At 42.5% G+C, this 17,487-nt stretch overlaps 2 protein-coding genes across 6 annotated transcripts; one reads left to right on the top strand and one right to left on the bottom strand.

Annotated features, from left to right (window-relative positions):
- Window positions 1-1,561: 1,561 nt before the first annotated feature.
- Window positions 1,562-7,026, bottom strand: mtx3 (metaxin 3). 5 transcript variants are annotated; one of them, XM_030737466.1, is made up of 9 exons: window positions 6,917-7,026; window positions 5,487-5,556; window positions 5,032-5,108; window positions 4,846-4,938; window positions 4,564-4,746; window positions 4,396-4,472; window positions 3,406-3,584; window positions 3,102-3,190; window positions 1,562-2,958 (listed from the first exon to the last, which is right to left on the bottom strand). In XM_030737466.1, the coding sequence occupies exons 1-9, from the start codon at window positions 6,995-6,997 to the stop codon at window positions 2,863-2,865; spliced, it is 945 nt and encodes a 314-aa protein (XP_030593326.1). In that variant the 5' UTR covers window positions 6,998-7,026; the 3' UTR covers window positions 1,562-2,862. The 5 variants fall into 5 exon arrangements, with proteins under 5 accessions (XP_030593326.1, XP_030593327.1, XP_030593329.1 ...); XM_030737467.1 differs by having other exon boundaries at window positions 3,427-3,584; XM_030737469.1 differs by lacking the exon at window positions 3,102-3,190.
- A 2,436-nt stretch (window positions 7,027-9,462) lies between these two features.
- thbs4a (thrombospondin 4a) lies at window positions 9,463-17,464 on the top strand. Its single transcript, XM_030737217.1, has 23 exons — window positions 9,463-9,697; window positions 10,520-10,717; window positions 10,827-11,074; window positions 11,165-11,267; window positions 11,370-11,461; window positions 12,149-12,200; window positions 12,288-12,490; window positions 12,582-12,719; window positions 12,821-12,901; window positions 12,979-13,131; window positions 13,269-13,373; window positions 13,466-13,573; window positions 14,100-14,259; window positions 15,159-15,277; window positions 15,363-15,415; window positions 15,505-15,589; window positions 15,676-15,772; window positions 15,863-16,041; window positions 16,170-16,218; window positions 16,317-16,513; window positions 16,607-16,779; window positions 16,866-17,005; window positions 17,096-17,464. The coding sequence occupies exons 1-23, from the start codon at window positions 9,616-9,618 to the stop codon at window positions 17,140-17,142; spliced, it is 2,862 nt and encodes a 953-aa protein (XP_030593077.1). The 5' UTR covers window positions 9,463-9,615; the 3' UTR covers window positions 17,143-17,464.
- Window positions 17,465-17,487: the final 23 nt, after the last annotated feature.

The following is a 17,487-nucleotide window of genomic DNA, read 5'->3' as shown; positions in this document are numbered from 1 at the left end:
TTTTCTTCCTCTGTCTTGTAAACTGATTTTTCTGGTCTGAAAGAACATGATTATTTTTCTATCTGCACAACTGGACTGATTGTTTGAACTCATTTTACATCCATCCATCCATCCATCCATCCATCCTCCCTCCCTTTTCCACTTAATCCAGTTCAGGGTTGCAGAAGCCTACCCTGACAGCCACAGGGTGAGAGGCAGGTTCAGGACACCAGTCTGTTGCAGGAACTGTGGGAGGAAGCTGCAGTGCTCATTTGAACCCTGCACCACTGTGCTGCCCTTGTGTTTTGACTCATTTGCCCACTAAAAATAACACCACTAGAGGGCCTCGGTGCTCCATTAACTGTGCCATTGGCAGAGATGCTCCCAAAAATGTCTTTTTAAAAAGAATCTTTCTGGAAGTCACCTGACATTATAGCCACTACAACTGTAAACCTGACCTCAGTCTAATCTGAACCAAATGACAAAAAGAAACAGAAATCTAATTATTTTCTGGAAAAGCTGTTTCGCCCCCCTAAAAGATTGTACTTCTGTGCATACCTATTTGTTACTACCTTCAGACTTACAAATCCCTCTTTACAATCACAGTTACATGACTTTGGAGAAGACATTCCCAGTTATTACGTCATTATTTTCCAAGCAACCATACCATTTCTTCTGCCCTCACCTCTGACTGTATAATTTCTGGAAAAAGGAGGGACGGAGAGAGAGAGAGAGAGAGAGAGAGAGAGAGGAAGAAGAAATGTGGAGGGTACACACATGCAATCCATCAGTGGCCAGATGCTCCATGCGATGTGCTGGACTGTTCAGCTGGCGCCTAGAGAAAAGCTCCCTGAGAAGGGGCAGCCTCTTCTCTGCCTTCCTGTGGTGAACAACACTGGATTGGAACAACGCTTAACACATTTCTTTTGACACTATTGTGCATAATTTGATAAACATATTGTTCTAGCACAGGATAAACAGAGGAGGAAGATGACCAAACTTCATAATGTTGCTGAAAAGATATCCATTTAGGACCAAATTTCTAACAGAACCGAATGTGGTATTTATTTCAAGCTACTGCACCCATTTTGTAAGCCATCCAGGAGAAATGTGAGCAAGATACTTTTTCACGTGACTGACTTGGACAATATTTGAAGTCAAGTATGTGTCGTTTCCTTTCAGCTTTCTCTACAATTCATTTTTTTTCCAAGCTGGAGGCCAAAACCAGACAAAGAGCCCTCTATCCTCCCAACATCTAAACAAATGATCACACAAGTCAGAGAGGGGTATGGCGGGCAACAGTGAAATCTTCTGTAATTGTTACTGGAAAAACCCAACAGCATGTCTTAACGTATTGGCTTGGTGTGAGGATGGGAGGAAAGATTAGCATTTAAAAACTTTACAGGATGGCAAGAGAAAGTTCTGACACTGCTTCTCATTTAGCCACATGTGGACTAAATGTGTCATTTAGAGCTTTATTTTGCTTAATGCTATGTGACTATTGTTCAACCACAACATAATATTCAAAAATATTGGTGGAAAAAAAAAAAAAGAAGCCATTACTGTATTATCATATCTGTATTTCAATAATGTAGAGACAGTTACAGATTATGAGCAACAGAAATTACAAATATAATTTTTGACATGTATATCAAAATGACACATAGCATTTTGACACTTGTACAAGACACGAGCAGTCATGAAGGCACACTTTTCCCTTACGGTCCCTACAAAACGACAAACTGCACTGACCGGCAGCAAACGCACCCCAGTGAACACATCTGTTTCAGAGAACGGTGCTTTCGAGGGTCTGCGGTGCACAGAAGTCATAAAAGGAATCACATGGAGTAGACAAGCTTTGGTGGATATTTCTAACTTTGTGGTCCAAATTAGAGTGTAAAAAAAAAAAAAATAAAACAAAAGACAGCTTATGAGACATTCCCACACCCTTCAGTCTGCAGCACTGCAAATTATAACAGCAGCAAATCAAAATAAAACTAATGGAGCAAAATTGGCAGTGGGAAAAAATAAAGCAACAGAAGTGAGTAGATTATTAATGCAACATGATTAAAAAAAACAACAACAAAAAAAAAACACAATGATCCTCAGGTCACACAAACACAGATTAACTCCAAATATAATGCATGGATAGCTTAACACAGTGTAAGGCCCTTCTCTCATCTCTGTGTCTAACATTTTGAACAAGCTGCTCCTTTACAGAGGAAACAGGAATTTCATTGATTATCCTTATAACAGTATTTACAACTATACAAGATGTACACAGCAGAGGAGCTGACAGCAAAGTTAAATAAGTTACTCTTATAGTCATGTACATTACACCGATTCAAATGTTAATAGAATTTAGGGAACATTTTAAAGTGGATTTGAAGAAGGACGAGCGCTCAGGCAGGTGATAAAGGATCAGAAATCCTTCATGGTAAAACATGTTGGTGCTCTAGCTTAAAAGTGCTCTATTGTAGTCCCCAAGGTTTCTAAGGTGTCCCTTAAACAAAACAAAAGCAGTAAAAGGTTGAAAGAAAATATGCCAACTGGTCCACTCAGAGGTTAAACAGTGCCACTTATTTTCCCTGCTGGACTTTTCGTTCCCTTTGGACTTTCTGTGTCTTTCTCATCAAGCACCACTTCATAGCATTCCCATCCTTGACCACATACATGCACTCTTCATTTTTTAAAAGCCTCACATGCACCCTTACTTCTCTTCCAGACAAAAACTCATCATTATGTCAAAATAGCCTCTTGTAGTTACATAGTTATGCTCCCATATATGTTTTTTTTTTTAAGTCAGGTTCAGAACAGCACATTTCGTCTGCAGGGTGTTGCTCTGTGATTCATAAAGCTGGATCAGGATTTAAAGGTCAGGTGTCAAGCAGGGGTAGAGCTCTTTGCAGTGGACAGACTGGGTTTGGGCTCGGGTCTGTGGGGTTTGTGCTGTGGGCTGCTGCGCAGGTTGTCATCCATCTAAAGCAAAAGGATGCACAGTTTAGTTAGTGCCCACAAGCACGAGCAAGAAATGAAAAGACACCATAAACACAACTGAGACGGTACGTGCCCAAAGCAACCATGAACCCATGCAAAAGAAGAGAAAATGAAAGCAGAAGCACCTTTTCTATCAAATTGGACTCTTTGTTTACAAGCTGAGTTAGTTTCTGGAGGTTGGCATCCATTGTGTCCGGAATAGGTGGGGGAGGACCTAGAGAGAGATGAGGCGAGAGAGCACCAATAGAAGAAGTAGTAGTAGAAGAAGAAGAAAGCAGAGAGTGAATGGAACAGGAGCCGTGTTAGAGCATTTAACACCCAGAAGTAAAACCAACAGAAGAAAGAAATACGTGAGAAGAATTACAGTGCTGATGATGTTAGTTGTTTCAAGCGCTTCCCCCCGAGTAAAAGCCCCACAAAGAGTATTACCAGTGTATGCAGCAATCTTACAAGGGTGGTCCGAGCTGAAGTACACTGAGAGGATGTTGTCGCAAAAGCTTGTAAGGTTATCCAGCTGTCTGAGATGGCTCTGCAGAGGGCTGCTGGGAAGACTGGCTTTGTGAAGGGGAGCAAGGAAACCAAACACAAAGGCATCCAGACTGGTTGGCCTGATGACAAACACACATGTATACAAACATTCAAAAAGACTTGACTTATAGAAGTTCTTTATAATTAATTACAATTACTTTGTCTCTCGGAAACTCTATAAAGCAAAATGATGCCTGCTGGCCCGCTGGTCACTATGTAACTGTTTTCCTGCACAAAACAGGGCTGGGAGACTAATCGATATAAGATAATTAAGGTAAAATATTGCACTGTACTCATGACACTTCCCTTTTGCTTACAGCTGTGTGTTTTCTCGCCTTCCTGAAGCTTAAACACACACAGTATTTAATTCAGCTCAAGCCAGGATTGAAAAAGAGTCTTTTGTTACCAAGACCTATTTTGAAGGAGTAACAAGACTTCTCCATGTGAGCTAACAGGGGCTTGGCCCCTTATCAGCCTCATCACCCCCATCAAAACTTGAAGACCTCGCGTGCTGGAAGCTTAGAACGGTGACATCACTAGATAGGCACTCACATAGAAACTCAGAAGAGAAGAGAAAGAGAGGTAGGCACTGAAAAGAATGGGCTTTAACTGGCGCCAGCTAAAGGCAAAGACACAGGACAGAGGACTCTGGGGGGTCTCTTGCTGATGGCCTATATACTGCGGGGGTGAAGGGCTAAAGGAGAATAAATAACCTTGTGTTTTTCATTTATTTATTCAGTTTTCAGTTGAATTATAGTTCAAGGAACTGTTAAAAAGCTATTTCCAATTTTGTAATCTATTCAGCTTTCCCATAGCTTTACACCTAAATGAGGAGTTCATAAATGCTCCTTCAAATAAACACCTAAAGTATGCGAACAGTGGAGCACTCACGAGTTGCCAAAGAAGTAGTTTGCTGTTCCCAGCCTGTAGGAGAGCAAGTTCAGGCACTCTTTAGCATCACTGTAGATCTATGGCACACACAGTGAGACACATTTACAGCTCTGAAAAAAGACTTTTAAACAGTGTGTAAATGATGAATCAGTACAGAGCAGCAGTTACCTTTCCCTCTACCTCAGAGATTCTGTGCAGCGGCGCCTCTCCTGTAGTTAAAAGGATGCGGGAGAGGGCGCCACCGGCGAGACGTCTTGGCACGAGAAAGTTCAGCGGGAAGGGTGAGCGTGAGGCAAACCACGGCCGCGTTAGATTGGAGTAGTTTTCTGCATCCACCCAGAAAGTGTGCAACTGTGGGACACAAAACATTACCCTATTATATTATCACCATCACAAGAACTCACGGATCAGCGTTTGTCAGGGAAACAGCAAAAGGAGAGACGGGTTTACCAGAGCTGGTCGCAGTTTCTCTTCCAGCAAAGCGATGTAGGCCATTGTGTCTGCTCCTTGTCTGGCTGTCAGCTCATAGTCTGCGTTAAACCTCTGTTAAATACATTTTGTTTGTTTTTTTTTATTTCAGATTCTGCTAAATAGTTTGGGACACATACTGAACAAGCAGACTATGAACAAGCTCACCTGCTTCCTCAGAAAGTTAAGAATCTGTGTAGGTTCCTGAACTGCAGAGTCTCCAAAAAGCAATTCTGGGATGGTCGCTGTTGATAAGAAGAACGTGTATTAAAGTGGGGTCTTACAACTACGGTCATCAAGGCAAAATGTGGTCGTGGGGAAACATACTGTGGCAAGAACTGCCTCAGAGATGGCTCTGAGTACTCTGGCAGGTGTTTACGTGGAAGATTTGGTTAAGACTGCGCCACAACCATGCAAAACACAGTCACAGAACTTTACAGGTGTGCAGCTGCAATCAAAAGGCTCCGCTCAACAATGGGAGTGGTTCGGAAACTCACAGGCCCGACAGCTGGTGAGATCTTCAAGATTCAATATGTATTTCATATGCATGAAAACATTTTTCCATATAAGGCATGCAAAGCCTAACACTGTAAAACTGTGGTTTATGGGAAGGTGCAGCCCACCTGTGATTGTTTTCCATGTCCAGTCTACCGGGGAAACTGTGACTTTTGCCCCAGAAAACTTGGTGTAGGCCTGAAAGAAAACCCAGGTCAGGTAAGATTTTAAAAATACCACAGTGTGGGCATGCGCAGTTCAAATGCAATGTTTTGCTGGAACAACTGATTCAAGAGCAAAAGTACTGCAGAATAAAACTACTCTCAGGGAAACGAGTACTAAAGTTTTTAGAGCCACAGTGCACAGGTGTAACAGTTTAATCAAAGCAAAGTTCTACACACTCTCAGCCTAATACAGATGAAAGCTTGCTATCAAGCAGGACTTTGGCACTGGCTGCAAATTCTAATTTGGCACCAGGGCACTATAACTACAGTGCTCACCTTAAAAAGCTCCACAGAAAGAAAGAAAACACAAGCAAAAGTCACACAAATGAGAAGAAAATTAAAAACACACCAAAATAAAGACCAACAGAGGCACAGCTATACAAATTAGGGCTATGAGTGATTATTTAAAAGATGGATCATTCTATCTCAAATCATCACGGGGATTCTGCTCGACCATCTCAGATTTGCCTAAAAATTTTTATGGTCAAAGCTAAAATTTTTAGGCAATCATACATGTCCAAACTTTGGATCATAAAATTTCTCCGGCAAATCAAAGATGTTCGTGCAGATGATGATGTGAGTTGGAATGAACACAGTGCAAAAACTAACACAGTTTCAGTATTTTAGTGACGAGTCACCTACAGTGTTTACAGTGATCTACAACGCATTAACATGCCTTTTATTTGATAAAGATAATAAAGAGGACAAACTAATGTCTGCCATGCTGCATCGTATAATTAAATTAGAAGGCTTTTAAAATCATCAAAATCACCAACTTAATCTTTAAAATATGACATTTAAAGTCATATTAATCATGGAATTAGAAAAAATGTCACCTTGTGGCAAGAGCTGCAACTACACGAACCCAATGACAGATTACATGTTAGCAGCAAACAACTTTGTGTTAATTTTCCGACAGCGTTAGCGGGTCGACTATCGTCGACAGCTTCCGAGCAAAACAGCTTCAAATATACCCCCAAAATAATAATAATTTAAAAAAGAAAACAAATCTGAGCCTCAACCAGCTGACCTTGAGGGATCAGAGCTTTTCAAACAATGGGAGTGACATATGACAGCATGAAGGACAAACCCTGCGGCCAGCACAGCTGTGACTCTGTGCTTGGGACGTCCAGCTGAACGTGATGTTACTTTCCATCCTGCAACACCGACGCAGCTCACTCACCGGGGTAAGCTGCAGCAGGTAAGTTAGCACGGAGGCTAACCACAGGGGCGAGAGAGGAGGCGCAGAGGAAACCGGAGACGTGACCTGCCGTTTTAAAAGCAGCGCTAGGTGCGCTGACTGTATTGTATTTGCAAGCAGCCTGTAAGCTTACCAGAACTATGAGGGACTCGGTGTGAACAGAAGGTAAACCCCAGTCTGCTCCCCAGCATCTCAGCTCCATGGCAGCCGCCATGTTTTGGTTTGTCTAACGGGCCAATGACGTCACAGAATGCCTTTCACATGAGACACCCCCCCTCGGAAAAAAAAAAAAAAATCAGGTCATGTAAGAAATACTCAGGGTTTTCTTCAACTCTTGTTATTAATTTATCCATCCATCCATCCATCCATTCTCTTCCGCAATCCTGTTCCGGTTTGGGGGGTTACGGGGGGGGGGGGGCTCATCCCAGTTGTCATAGGGCAAGAGACAGGCTACACCTTGTACAGGTCGCCAGCCTGTCGCAGGACTAACACAGAGAGACAGACAACCATTCACACCTATGGGCAATTTAGAATCATTTGTTTATTTATTTATTTATTGATAATTAGGTTAGATAGGCTTAGATGTCATTCAGTAACTTCACCCATCAATAACATTATGACCACTGACAGGTGAACTGGATAACACTGATTACCTTTTCATCATGGCACCTGTTGTGGTAGGGCGCAAGTGAACATGTTGTCCACAAAGTTGAGATGTCAGAAGCAGGAAAAATGGGCAAGTGTAAGGATTTCAGCAAGTTTAATAAGGGCCAAATTGTAATGGCTAGCCAGTCAAGACAACCTACTGAAGTTCAAACCAAGCATCAGAATGGGGATAGAAAGGAGATTTAAGCGACTTTGAACTTGGTATGGTTGTTGGTGCCAAGTGGGCTGGTCTGAGTATTTCAGAAACTGCTGATCTCATGGGATTTTCCCACACAGCCATCTCTAGGGTTTAGAGAGGAAGGTCTGAAAAAGAGAAAATATCCAGTGAGCAGTTCTTTGGGTGAAAATGCCTTGTAGATGCCAGAAGTCAGTAGAATGGTCAGGCTGTTTTGAGGTGACAGGAAGGAAAAAGCAACTCAAATAACCACTCGTTACAACCAAGGTATGAAGAAGAGCATCTCTAAAGGCACAACACGTTGAAACCACACCAGATGCTGCTCCTGTTTGCTAAGAACATAAAACTGAGGCTCCAGTTCACACAGGCTCACCAAAATTGGACAACTGAAGACTGGAAAAGGGTTGCCTGGTTTTATGAGTCTTGATTTCTGCAGCAACATGTGGATGGTAGTGTAAACAGCATGACAGTATGGTTCCAATCCTGCCTCATATTGATAGCACAAGCTGCTGGTGGTGTAATGATCTGGGGGGAAAGATTCTTGGCACACAGATGTGTGTGTGTGTGTATCAGTTGAGCATAATTTAAATACCACAACCTACCTGAGTAATCTTGGTAGCTATATCCATCCCTTTATGATCACAGTGTACCCATTATCTGATAACACATCTTGTGGTTGATGTTTCTCCAGTGTTTTATGCTACTATTATGGTGATACTTTAGAGTCAAAAAATGGCATGAGGAAAGCGTCATATCACTCAGTTTCTCTTTTAATGTTCTCTGGTTTCATACATTTTAAACAAAGGTGGCAGTAATCTGTCATGAAAGGACCAGTGATGCATTGATTTATTAAATTACAGGAATCGAACAAGCAATCATTTTATATTTTGATTTCCATGTAAAATAGCAATTTCCATTTCAGTGACATTTTATTGATTTTTCACTCGCCGGTGCATAATGTCTGTCCAAGTGCTGATAGTCAGACTGTTGAAGGCTGCCAGGTGTTTGGTCAAAGGCCAGACAGCCAGACAGAAGCAGATGTACGGCAATAATGCACCGAGGGATGGTAAATGTCTCTCACTGGCTCGGACCAGCAGCTGAGATGTTGAAATGTACTTGAGGTTAGTTAAAGGAGAAAGCATTAAGACGAGTACCAGACATCTATCATCAGATGTTTCCAGGACTGAAAACTGCCCCGAGCCTCGCCCTCTCTGTTCCTCCTTTCCCACATTCTCCTTCTTAAAAGAAGGTTTACGGAGGTATAAAAAACACGCTACATTAAATCAAATTAAAAACATCTGCAGTTCAGATGGCTTACTGAAGACAAGCTAGGGGATCAAATCCACATTTATGACACAGATTCATGATGTTTGTGAAAAAAAAAAAACATCAACAGCCAGCTGGAATCAAAATGGTCCTCCCTTGAGCATTACAGGCATTTGGTTGGAGAGTTGGCTGTCTCTATACAGTCTGATTTAGAGCACCTTTCAGCTACTTTATAACAAATCTCCCAATGTAGCGTGACTCTAAATTAAAAAAAGGATCATAAATACGTAAATCACCCACACATTTAGCTCATACAGCATTTGCAGAAAAAAGGTCTGACAGTCATTTTTAGAATAAACCAACTCTCCAGTGCCTTTTTTGGTTTGTTTGTTTTAAATTTCTTGTATTCTAGTTCATCTTTTACAGACAGAGATAATATAAGAGCAAATTATTTAATCATAATTGTTGTAGAAAGCCCCCCCTTCCCCCAAACCATTAAAATGGTCTTTTAACTGTGCCACTTTCGTAACTGTAGTGGACACTCCCCTTTGCTTTAAAGGCTGTGGCTGTGGACACAAGACCATCTCACCTCTGCTGAGATTTTGGTTCAAGATCTGGACTTGTTATCATCACTTCATGTCAGATCAGCTGATTGATCTGCAAGAGGACAGTTCTTCATTCAGAAAGAGGACTTCTTTTGAGGTGTGTCCCCCTCTGAAGTGCTGATGATAGGTATGCGCGTCAGAGCGGCAGCTCTGTCTCTGCTGCTGCAGCAGCTGGTGCTCACTGTCACAGCTCAAGGTGTTGGTAAGTACTGGCTCCTCACCATGCATGCCCTTCTGGAAAACATTATGCATTCTGCATTCTGTTTCTGTGTGCTGTAGATGTTAAACTTCATCTTTTTCGCTGATATATTCCCAACAGTCTTTTGTCTGCAAGTGAGCTGCAAAAAATGTGTGTGTGGGGGGGGGTCTGCTGATGGTAATGGTTGGAAATTAAGTTGGCTTTTTTTGTGGCTTATGGAGTTTGATGTCCAGGATCCAGTAATAGTCTGACCTAAATAAGGTGGTCGAAAGACACTAACTCATCTGAGAACTGCATTTGCAAATCTCTAATTTGCCTGGAATCTACGATTCCGATTTTTCCGTGCAATTTCCTGTCACTTTGTATTATTCCTGAAGTTCAACTAATGGCAGTATGAAAGTGTTTAAGTGTGTGTGTGTGTGTGTGGGGGGGGGGGGGGGGGGGGGGGGGGGGGGCAGTGGGTTTGTTCCAATAGAAAAAGTTTACTGCTGAGCCCTTCTGCAGCTCCCCTCTACCACTCCATAAAACACACAGCGGGGTGCTGACATGAATGTACATGTGTGCACACGTGCAAACACTCAAATATACAGGTACACTGTAACACATAATAAAACACCACAGTGCACTGACTCAGTAGTAGCAAAACAAAATTGACTGGGAGCTGCAGCCAGTAAGACAAAATACTGAAAATACTTAGTGAGTGTACCAGATAAACTTTCAGTTGGTCCTTTGCTTTGTTTTTAAAATACACTTTTTTTTCTCTGAACATTTCTTATAATTGTGGCAGAATTCACCCCTAATGCAGATTTCTTCTTCCTGTGTTAGTCTACGACCTGCTGGTGTCTCCAGACTGCCTGCCAGACTTGCTCCAAGGAAGCTTGAAGAACAAAGGGAGAGATGAGGCTTTCCTACTCTCATCCTTTAAGCTCCGCAGTAAGGCCCCTACATCTCTCTTCAGTGTCATCAACCCCACAGACAACACCAAGTACCTGGAACTCACTGTGCAGGCCAAACTGAGCAAAGGTGAATTACTATATTGACACATATAATAGAGAGTGTGGCAAATGCAGGCCACTCTATTCTTTGTTTTAACTTCTTTATGGGTTACATTCATGCTTGTCTATATCTTTAGTGACAGTTCGTTACCAGAAGCCCGACGGCAGATTTGGTACAACTAGTTTCAACCACGCATCCCTGGCAGATGGACAAGAGCACCACGTGATGCTCCATGCCAGCGGTTTACAGGGTGGCCCTGGTCGCGTTCACATCTATGTAGACTGCAGGCTTGCTCACACTTTGGATGGTCTACCAGCCGCCTTTGGGTCACTGCCTCCCGGTCCCAACAAGGTGGCGCTCAGAACACTTCAGTCAAGTGGGCAGGTGAACAAGAACAGGGAATTCTTACGATCTCATTTTGAATATTCAGAGTGAATATTCTCAATCTGGTCCTGCCTTTTATTCCTCTATAAGGGTGAACTGACAGACTTGAAGCTGGTGATAGAAGACACCATAGACAATGTGGCCACTCTGCAAGACTGTAGCATGGATCAGGCTGAATCTCTGCAACTGCTGGGTAAGAACAAGTTACACCGCACTGTCTGTCATCACCAGACACGTCTCTCCTTGCGGCTGTGTCCTGATTCTGACTGTTTAATTCTGATTCTGATCTGCACAGCCCTGCAAGGTGGAAGGATGGTTGAAGATCAGTCCACCATAAAGGAGCTGAAGAGCATGTTATCTGAGATGAAGGAGCTGCTCCAGCAACAGGTAACTTCTGCATGCCAGTCTGTCTCACATGGGTAACTCTCGAGTGGAATGGAGGGGGTAAATACACAAAGAATAAAATGAAAGGGCATTGCAGTATTTCAGCATAGAGTTACAATGAGCAGATCTATAATGTTGGCAGAAGACAATGTGGAGACTTCCCAGGTTGTATAGTAGAATATGCTAAATTTAAAACAGAAGAGGGTGGGCATATTCACAAGTGTCAGAACTGGTTTTGCATTGTAACATCAGCTTTTTGTGGAGAAATGTGAGAATCCAGACTGAAGGTGCCTTGTTTCGAGGATTTATGTAACTCTCAGCATCAGACAGTTGAATAAAGGCAAAAATCACACCTTCAACACAGCAGCAGATAGAAGTGCGTGATTTCAGATTATCATCTAAAGCAGGGGATTTATTAAGAGATAAGACCTCAGACTGAGAGCTCGAGGCGATAACAGGCTATTTAAGCATTATCAGATACACAGAGAGAATCCCTTATGTAAGGAAACGCAGAGCATGAACTTATCTTAGTGGAAACGCATTTAAAAGCATATCGAGCCTCATTCACATTTTTTACAAGTTATCGAAAGATTAAAACCTGATTTACCTCTTTTGATAAGCTGTGATGACACAAATACCTGAGCAGCACGGTTTATTAACAGTTTTCCACTCTGTGTCTTTGTGCTTAAGATTAAGGAGACACATTATCTGAGGAATACCATCGCAGAGTGTCTGAACTGTGGTAAGCAGTGCAGAAACAATAGACTCATTCACAGTATTTAGACACTAAAGGGACCTTTTAACCTTTATCTTTGTCTGTGTGCTCCAGACAGCATTAATGGCCATCCAAACAACAAAAATGTAGTTCCAAAACCTGAGAACTTTGTCATGCCTGACCACCCGACTCTGTGCCCACCGGGGACCTGTTTCAAACAGAACATGTGCATCCGTTCCCAGTCGGGGGCTTTCCAGTGTGCCCCCTGCCCCGATGGATTTACAGGAGATGGGGTGAATTGTGACGATGTAGATGAGGTATGGATTGTTTTTGTTAGAGTGTGTGCATCTTCTGAGTGGATGTAGCACTAAGTAGCATTTGACCACCTTATTTTGCTTTGTGTTTCAGTGCCAGTTTAATCCATGCTTTCCTGGTGTTCGGTGCGTGAACACTGCTCCTGGTTTCCGCTGTGAGAAATGCCCCCGAGGATACTCTGGACCAGAGATAAATGGAGTGGGAGTGTCATATGCTAAGACACACAAACAGGTAAAACAAATAATACACTACATAACAATAATTCTGTTTGATTCACCTGTGTCTGATTACAAGACCTTTTATTTGTGTACTTTATGCATGCTTCCTCTCAGGTGTGTGAAGACATAGACGAGTGTCTGGGGCCGCCTGAGAATGGAGGTTGCACTGCCAACTCACACTGCTACAACACAGCTGTAAGATCACTGGAGCTGCATGGTCCATCCTTTCAGTGTATTGTTTTTATAGGTTTCTGACTCTGAACTGTACGCAGGGTTCCTTCCGCTGTGGAGAGTGTAAAGCTGGCTTCACAGGTGACCAGGTGAGCGGCTGCCATGGTACCAGACTTTGCCCCAATGGTCAGCCGTCACCGTGTGACATGAACGCCGAGTGTGTCGTGGAAAGAGACGGCAGCGTTACCTGTGTGGTAAGACTTTGCGAGAGAAGAATAAACATGAATATGAATATGTTTATTATTGTACCATTCTGAACTAAAAATGTCATCATCCCCCCCCCCCCCCCCCCCCCCCCCCCCCCCCCCCTCTTTTTTTGTGTGTATGTCAGTGTGGAGTTGGCTGGGCTGGCAATGGCTATGTGTGTGGAAAGGACACAGATATTGACGCGTATCCTGATGATAAGCTGCGGTGCAGAGACAACAACTGTAACCAGGTACTAATTTCAACATATCCCACCTTCTCTCACATTCGGTTCATGCCAGTGTTAAAAACTGTGCTCTTTGTGTTTTCCCATTTGGTTTCCAGGATAACTGTGTGTTTGTACCAAACTCTGGCCAAGAGGATGCAGACAGGGATGGGCTGGGTGACGCCTGCGATGATGATGCAGACAGTGATGGCATTATTAATGTAGATGTAGGTGACTTCAAGACGTAAATAGATATTTACCTCTGTGCTCTGGCACCATATATAATTCATTTTTAAATGATGACTGATACATCGGCCGATATTAGCTGTTTGCTGATAATATTGCATTCGCATTAATAAATTAAAATTTAGAAAGTAAAGAAGTGATGGGAGAAACACCCTTTAATCATGAGTGTCGATGTTGCATAGTTTGTCCACCAGAGGGCTTTCTGCAACTTTCCTGCTGATCCAAGCAGAGCCAGCAGAACATAATCCACAAGTGGATTACCAGTTATTTTTAAACTGCATTGTCAGTTTAGGATTATAATACTAAAATAATAATCTTACTAAGGACTCATCAATAACTGCACGTAACAAATATTGGGGAAATCTGTTTGTTTTTTTTTTGTCTGAAAGAAAGAAAAAAATATTGGACAATTTATCCGAATATCAGACTTTTAAAACCACATATCTGTGTTGGTATCGGCCTTAAAAATCCTATATTGGTTGGGCTCTATTCATTTTTCTATTCCAGGATAACTGCTGGCTAGTTCCTAATGTGGACCAGAGGAACAGCGATAAGGATATTCATGGTGATGCCTGTGACAACTGCAGAACAGTCGAAAATCCATCACAGAGGGATACAGACAAAGACGGTCTGGGAGATGAATGTGACGATGACATGGATGGAGACGGTATGTGCATGTCTGTTAATATCTACTTTAACACAATGATTGTTGTAGCCATTTAAATTAACTGTTATTCATCAGGGAACACAATGTGAAAACAAACAGAAAATAAAAAGTAATTAAAGTTTATGAGAGTTATCCAAACTTACAGAGTGTCTGGACCAGAGTGCCCAGACAATTAGTCCTCCTGTTTGCAGGATGCAGACAGACATTTTTTTTTGTTTTAACTGGACAGGCGGTGTTTTATCTTTGTAAAGCATCTTCCTGGTCTGTTTCAAATCCACATCCTCTACCAGTTAGGTCACCGGCTTTATGGAAAAACATCTTTTTTGTAATTAAAAGAAAAAGAAAAAAAAAAAAAAAACCAGACAAGGACACACACACACGCACACAAACCCCAGTAGTAAACAGTGTTAAATGTTAAAATGTTCCAGCTGGAACTGTAACCGTGTTTTCAGAAACCTTTCTCACATACCTCATTTGATTGGCCTTTCAGGCGACCTTTCATTTGCGCCAGTGGAAACACAGCTATTAGCACTTAGCTATTAGTTCCCACGTGTATGTGTTTACGCATGTGGCATGTTTAGACTCTGTTAGGTGGCCGCTTTTTTTTTTTTTTGCTCAGTTTGGCGGAGCTCCATTCTCTCGATCGTTTGGTTTGGTGTTTAACTCCAAGGCTGGATTGCTAAGTGCTTGGTCATGTCTGTCTCCTCACTGAAAGCATTTTTCCACGGTAAGTCTCCGCCAGGCATCGAAGGCCACTGGAAACTATTCCGCCTTCGTCTTAAACAAACACTGCCATCTGTTGATGTGTTTGACTCGGCTTCAGGCTGCATTCTGGCTGTTCCTTTTTTTTTTTTTTAATTTACAAATGACGCAGATATCCAAATGCTCCCTCTTCTCAGGGTTGAAAAATATTCTCGACAACTGCCAGCGAGTCCCCAACCCAGACCAGAGAGACAGAGACAATGATGGGGTGGGAGACGCCTGTGACAGCTGTCCTGATATGGCCAACCCAAACCAGGTAACAAACCAAACAAGGGCGTGAAACAGATTCGTCTGCTGCTGTAATACGTCTGACCACCAGTGTTTGCTTTATCTACCCTCAGTCTGACTCAGATGATGACCTTGTCGGAGATCCCTGTGATGATAACATAGACAGGTAAATCCCACATCGTGATCTGTGGTGTAAATGTCTACAAATCTGTCATGTTTTGCAAATTCTTTGGATCTTCTGTACCTGTTTGTCAGTGATGGCGACGGCCACCAGAACACAAAGGACAATTGTCCCACAGTCATCAACTCCTCTCAGCTGGACACTGACAAAGATGGAATGGTTTTTATCTCCTTTTAATTTCATTCATTTAATGCAACAATGATTCATCCTATATAACCCATAATCCTCCACTTTGTATTTGGTAGGGAGATGAATGTGACGATGATGATGATAATGATGGCATACTGGACAATGATGACAACTGCAGACTAGTTGCCAATCCAGACCAAAGGGACTCTGATAGTTAGTATATTTTTCCTGTGTTGTGCCTGGACGTGCAGGACTGTGCACTGTGTGAGTGGCTGTTTTCTAAGCAGTGTTGCTGTATTTCAGACAACAGAGTGGGAGATGCGTGTGAAGGAGACTTTGACAAAGATAGCGTCATCGACAGAATTGATCACTGCCCAGAGAACGCTGAGGTGACCCTGACGGACTTCAGAGCCTATCAGACTGTAGTCCTGGACCCAGAGGGGGACTCCCAAATTGACCCCAACTGGGTAGTTCTCAACCAGGTAACTGATGATGTCACCTGTTTCAGAGAACGCTGGTCCAACTTTTTTTTTTTCTCATAGAGGAGTTTATGTAATCAGCTTCTCTCTGAAGATGAAACTGTAGAATTCACACTATTTTATTTTGAAAGGGCATGGAGATAGTGCAGACCATGAACTCTGACCCTGGACTTGCTGTAGGTAAGTCCCTTTATTCTATCACACACCCATCCATAATTCAGTTAGTTAGATCTGATCAACGCTGATGTGCATTTCTTGTCCAATTTGTACATCCTTAGGCTACACAGCTTTCAGTGGCGTTGACTTTGAGGGAACTTTCCACGTGAACACGGTGACAGATGACGACTACGCCGGCTTCATTTTCGGCTATCAGGACTCCTCCTCTTTCTACGTAGTGATGTGGAAACAGACAGAACAAACCTACTGGCAGGCTGCGCCCTTCAGAGCCGTTGCTGAGCCGGGAATACAGCTCAAGGTGAGTGTGGGTTTTTTTTAATGTCGTCATGTCCGGTAAGTCTAATTTTTCCCTCTTTGATCTTATGCATCTTTTTTTTTTTTATATCCCCAGGTGGTGAAATCAAAGACGGGTCCCGGTGAATATCTGAGAAACTCCCTCTGGCACACAGGAAACACCCCTGAGCAAGTACGTCTACTGTGGAAGGACCCCAGGAACGTCGGGTGGAAAGACAAGGTTTCCTACCGCTGGTTCCTCCAGCACAGACCGCAGGTTGGATACATCAGGTACAAACACATACACCTCATCACGGATACGTCCACAGTCATACTGTGTGAACTGAATCAATAACTTCACTTTGTGTGTGAACTAGGGCTCGCTTCTTTGAGGGTTCAGATCTGGTGGCGGACACCGGTGTGATAATTGATACCAGTATGAGAGGCGGGCGCCTGGGTGTGTTCTGCTTCTCTCAGGAAAATATAATCTGGTCCAATTTGAAGTACCGCTGCAACGGTAAGCATCTGCAAGCTGAGGACAGTCCAGTCATTCACTGTAAGCAACAAATATGCTCATGAACGTTTTAATTTTTTTTTTCTTCTGCAGACACTATTCCTGCTGACTACCAGGACATCCTCACAATGCAGAACTAAGGCCAGTAACACATCAGGGAAACAACTTCAGCCCTGCTGTAAACATAAAAGGGGCAGATCGGACAAAGATTCATGTCAAAGGGAACATTATGGGCAGTTCTGGGGACTGCATTGTAAGGTCTTACAAAAGCAAAACATTGGGCATTATAAACCTAAATGCAATGTAACTGAAACAGCACATTCTCTTATTAAAAAAAAAAAGCAGTTTTTGTTTATATCTCTGAAATATCACCTTCAATTATCCAGTTTATGAATGTATTGTACATATTAAGCACAATAAAATACTGAGCATTTTGCAAAGTTTAAAGCATGCTCCCATTATTATCTATTTTAAGGAAAATTGCG

The sequence above is a fragment of the Archocentrus centrarchus genome, chromosome 9 (assembly GCF_007364275.1).
Source record: "Archocentrus centrarchus isolate MPI-CPG fArcCen1 chromosome 9, fArcCen1, whole genome shotgun sequence".
NCBI lineage: Eukaryota > Metazoa > Chordata > Actinopteri > Cichliformes > Cichlidae > Archocentrus > Archocentrus centrarchus.
This window is presented reverse-complemented; position numbering and strand designations above follow the sequence as displayed.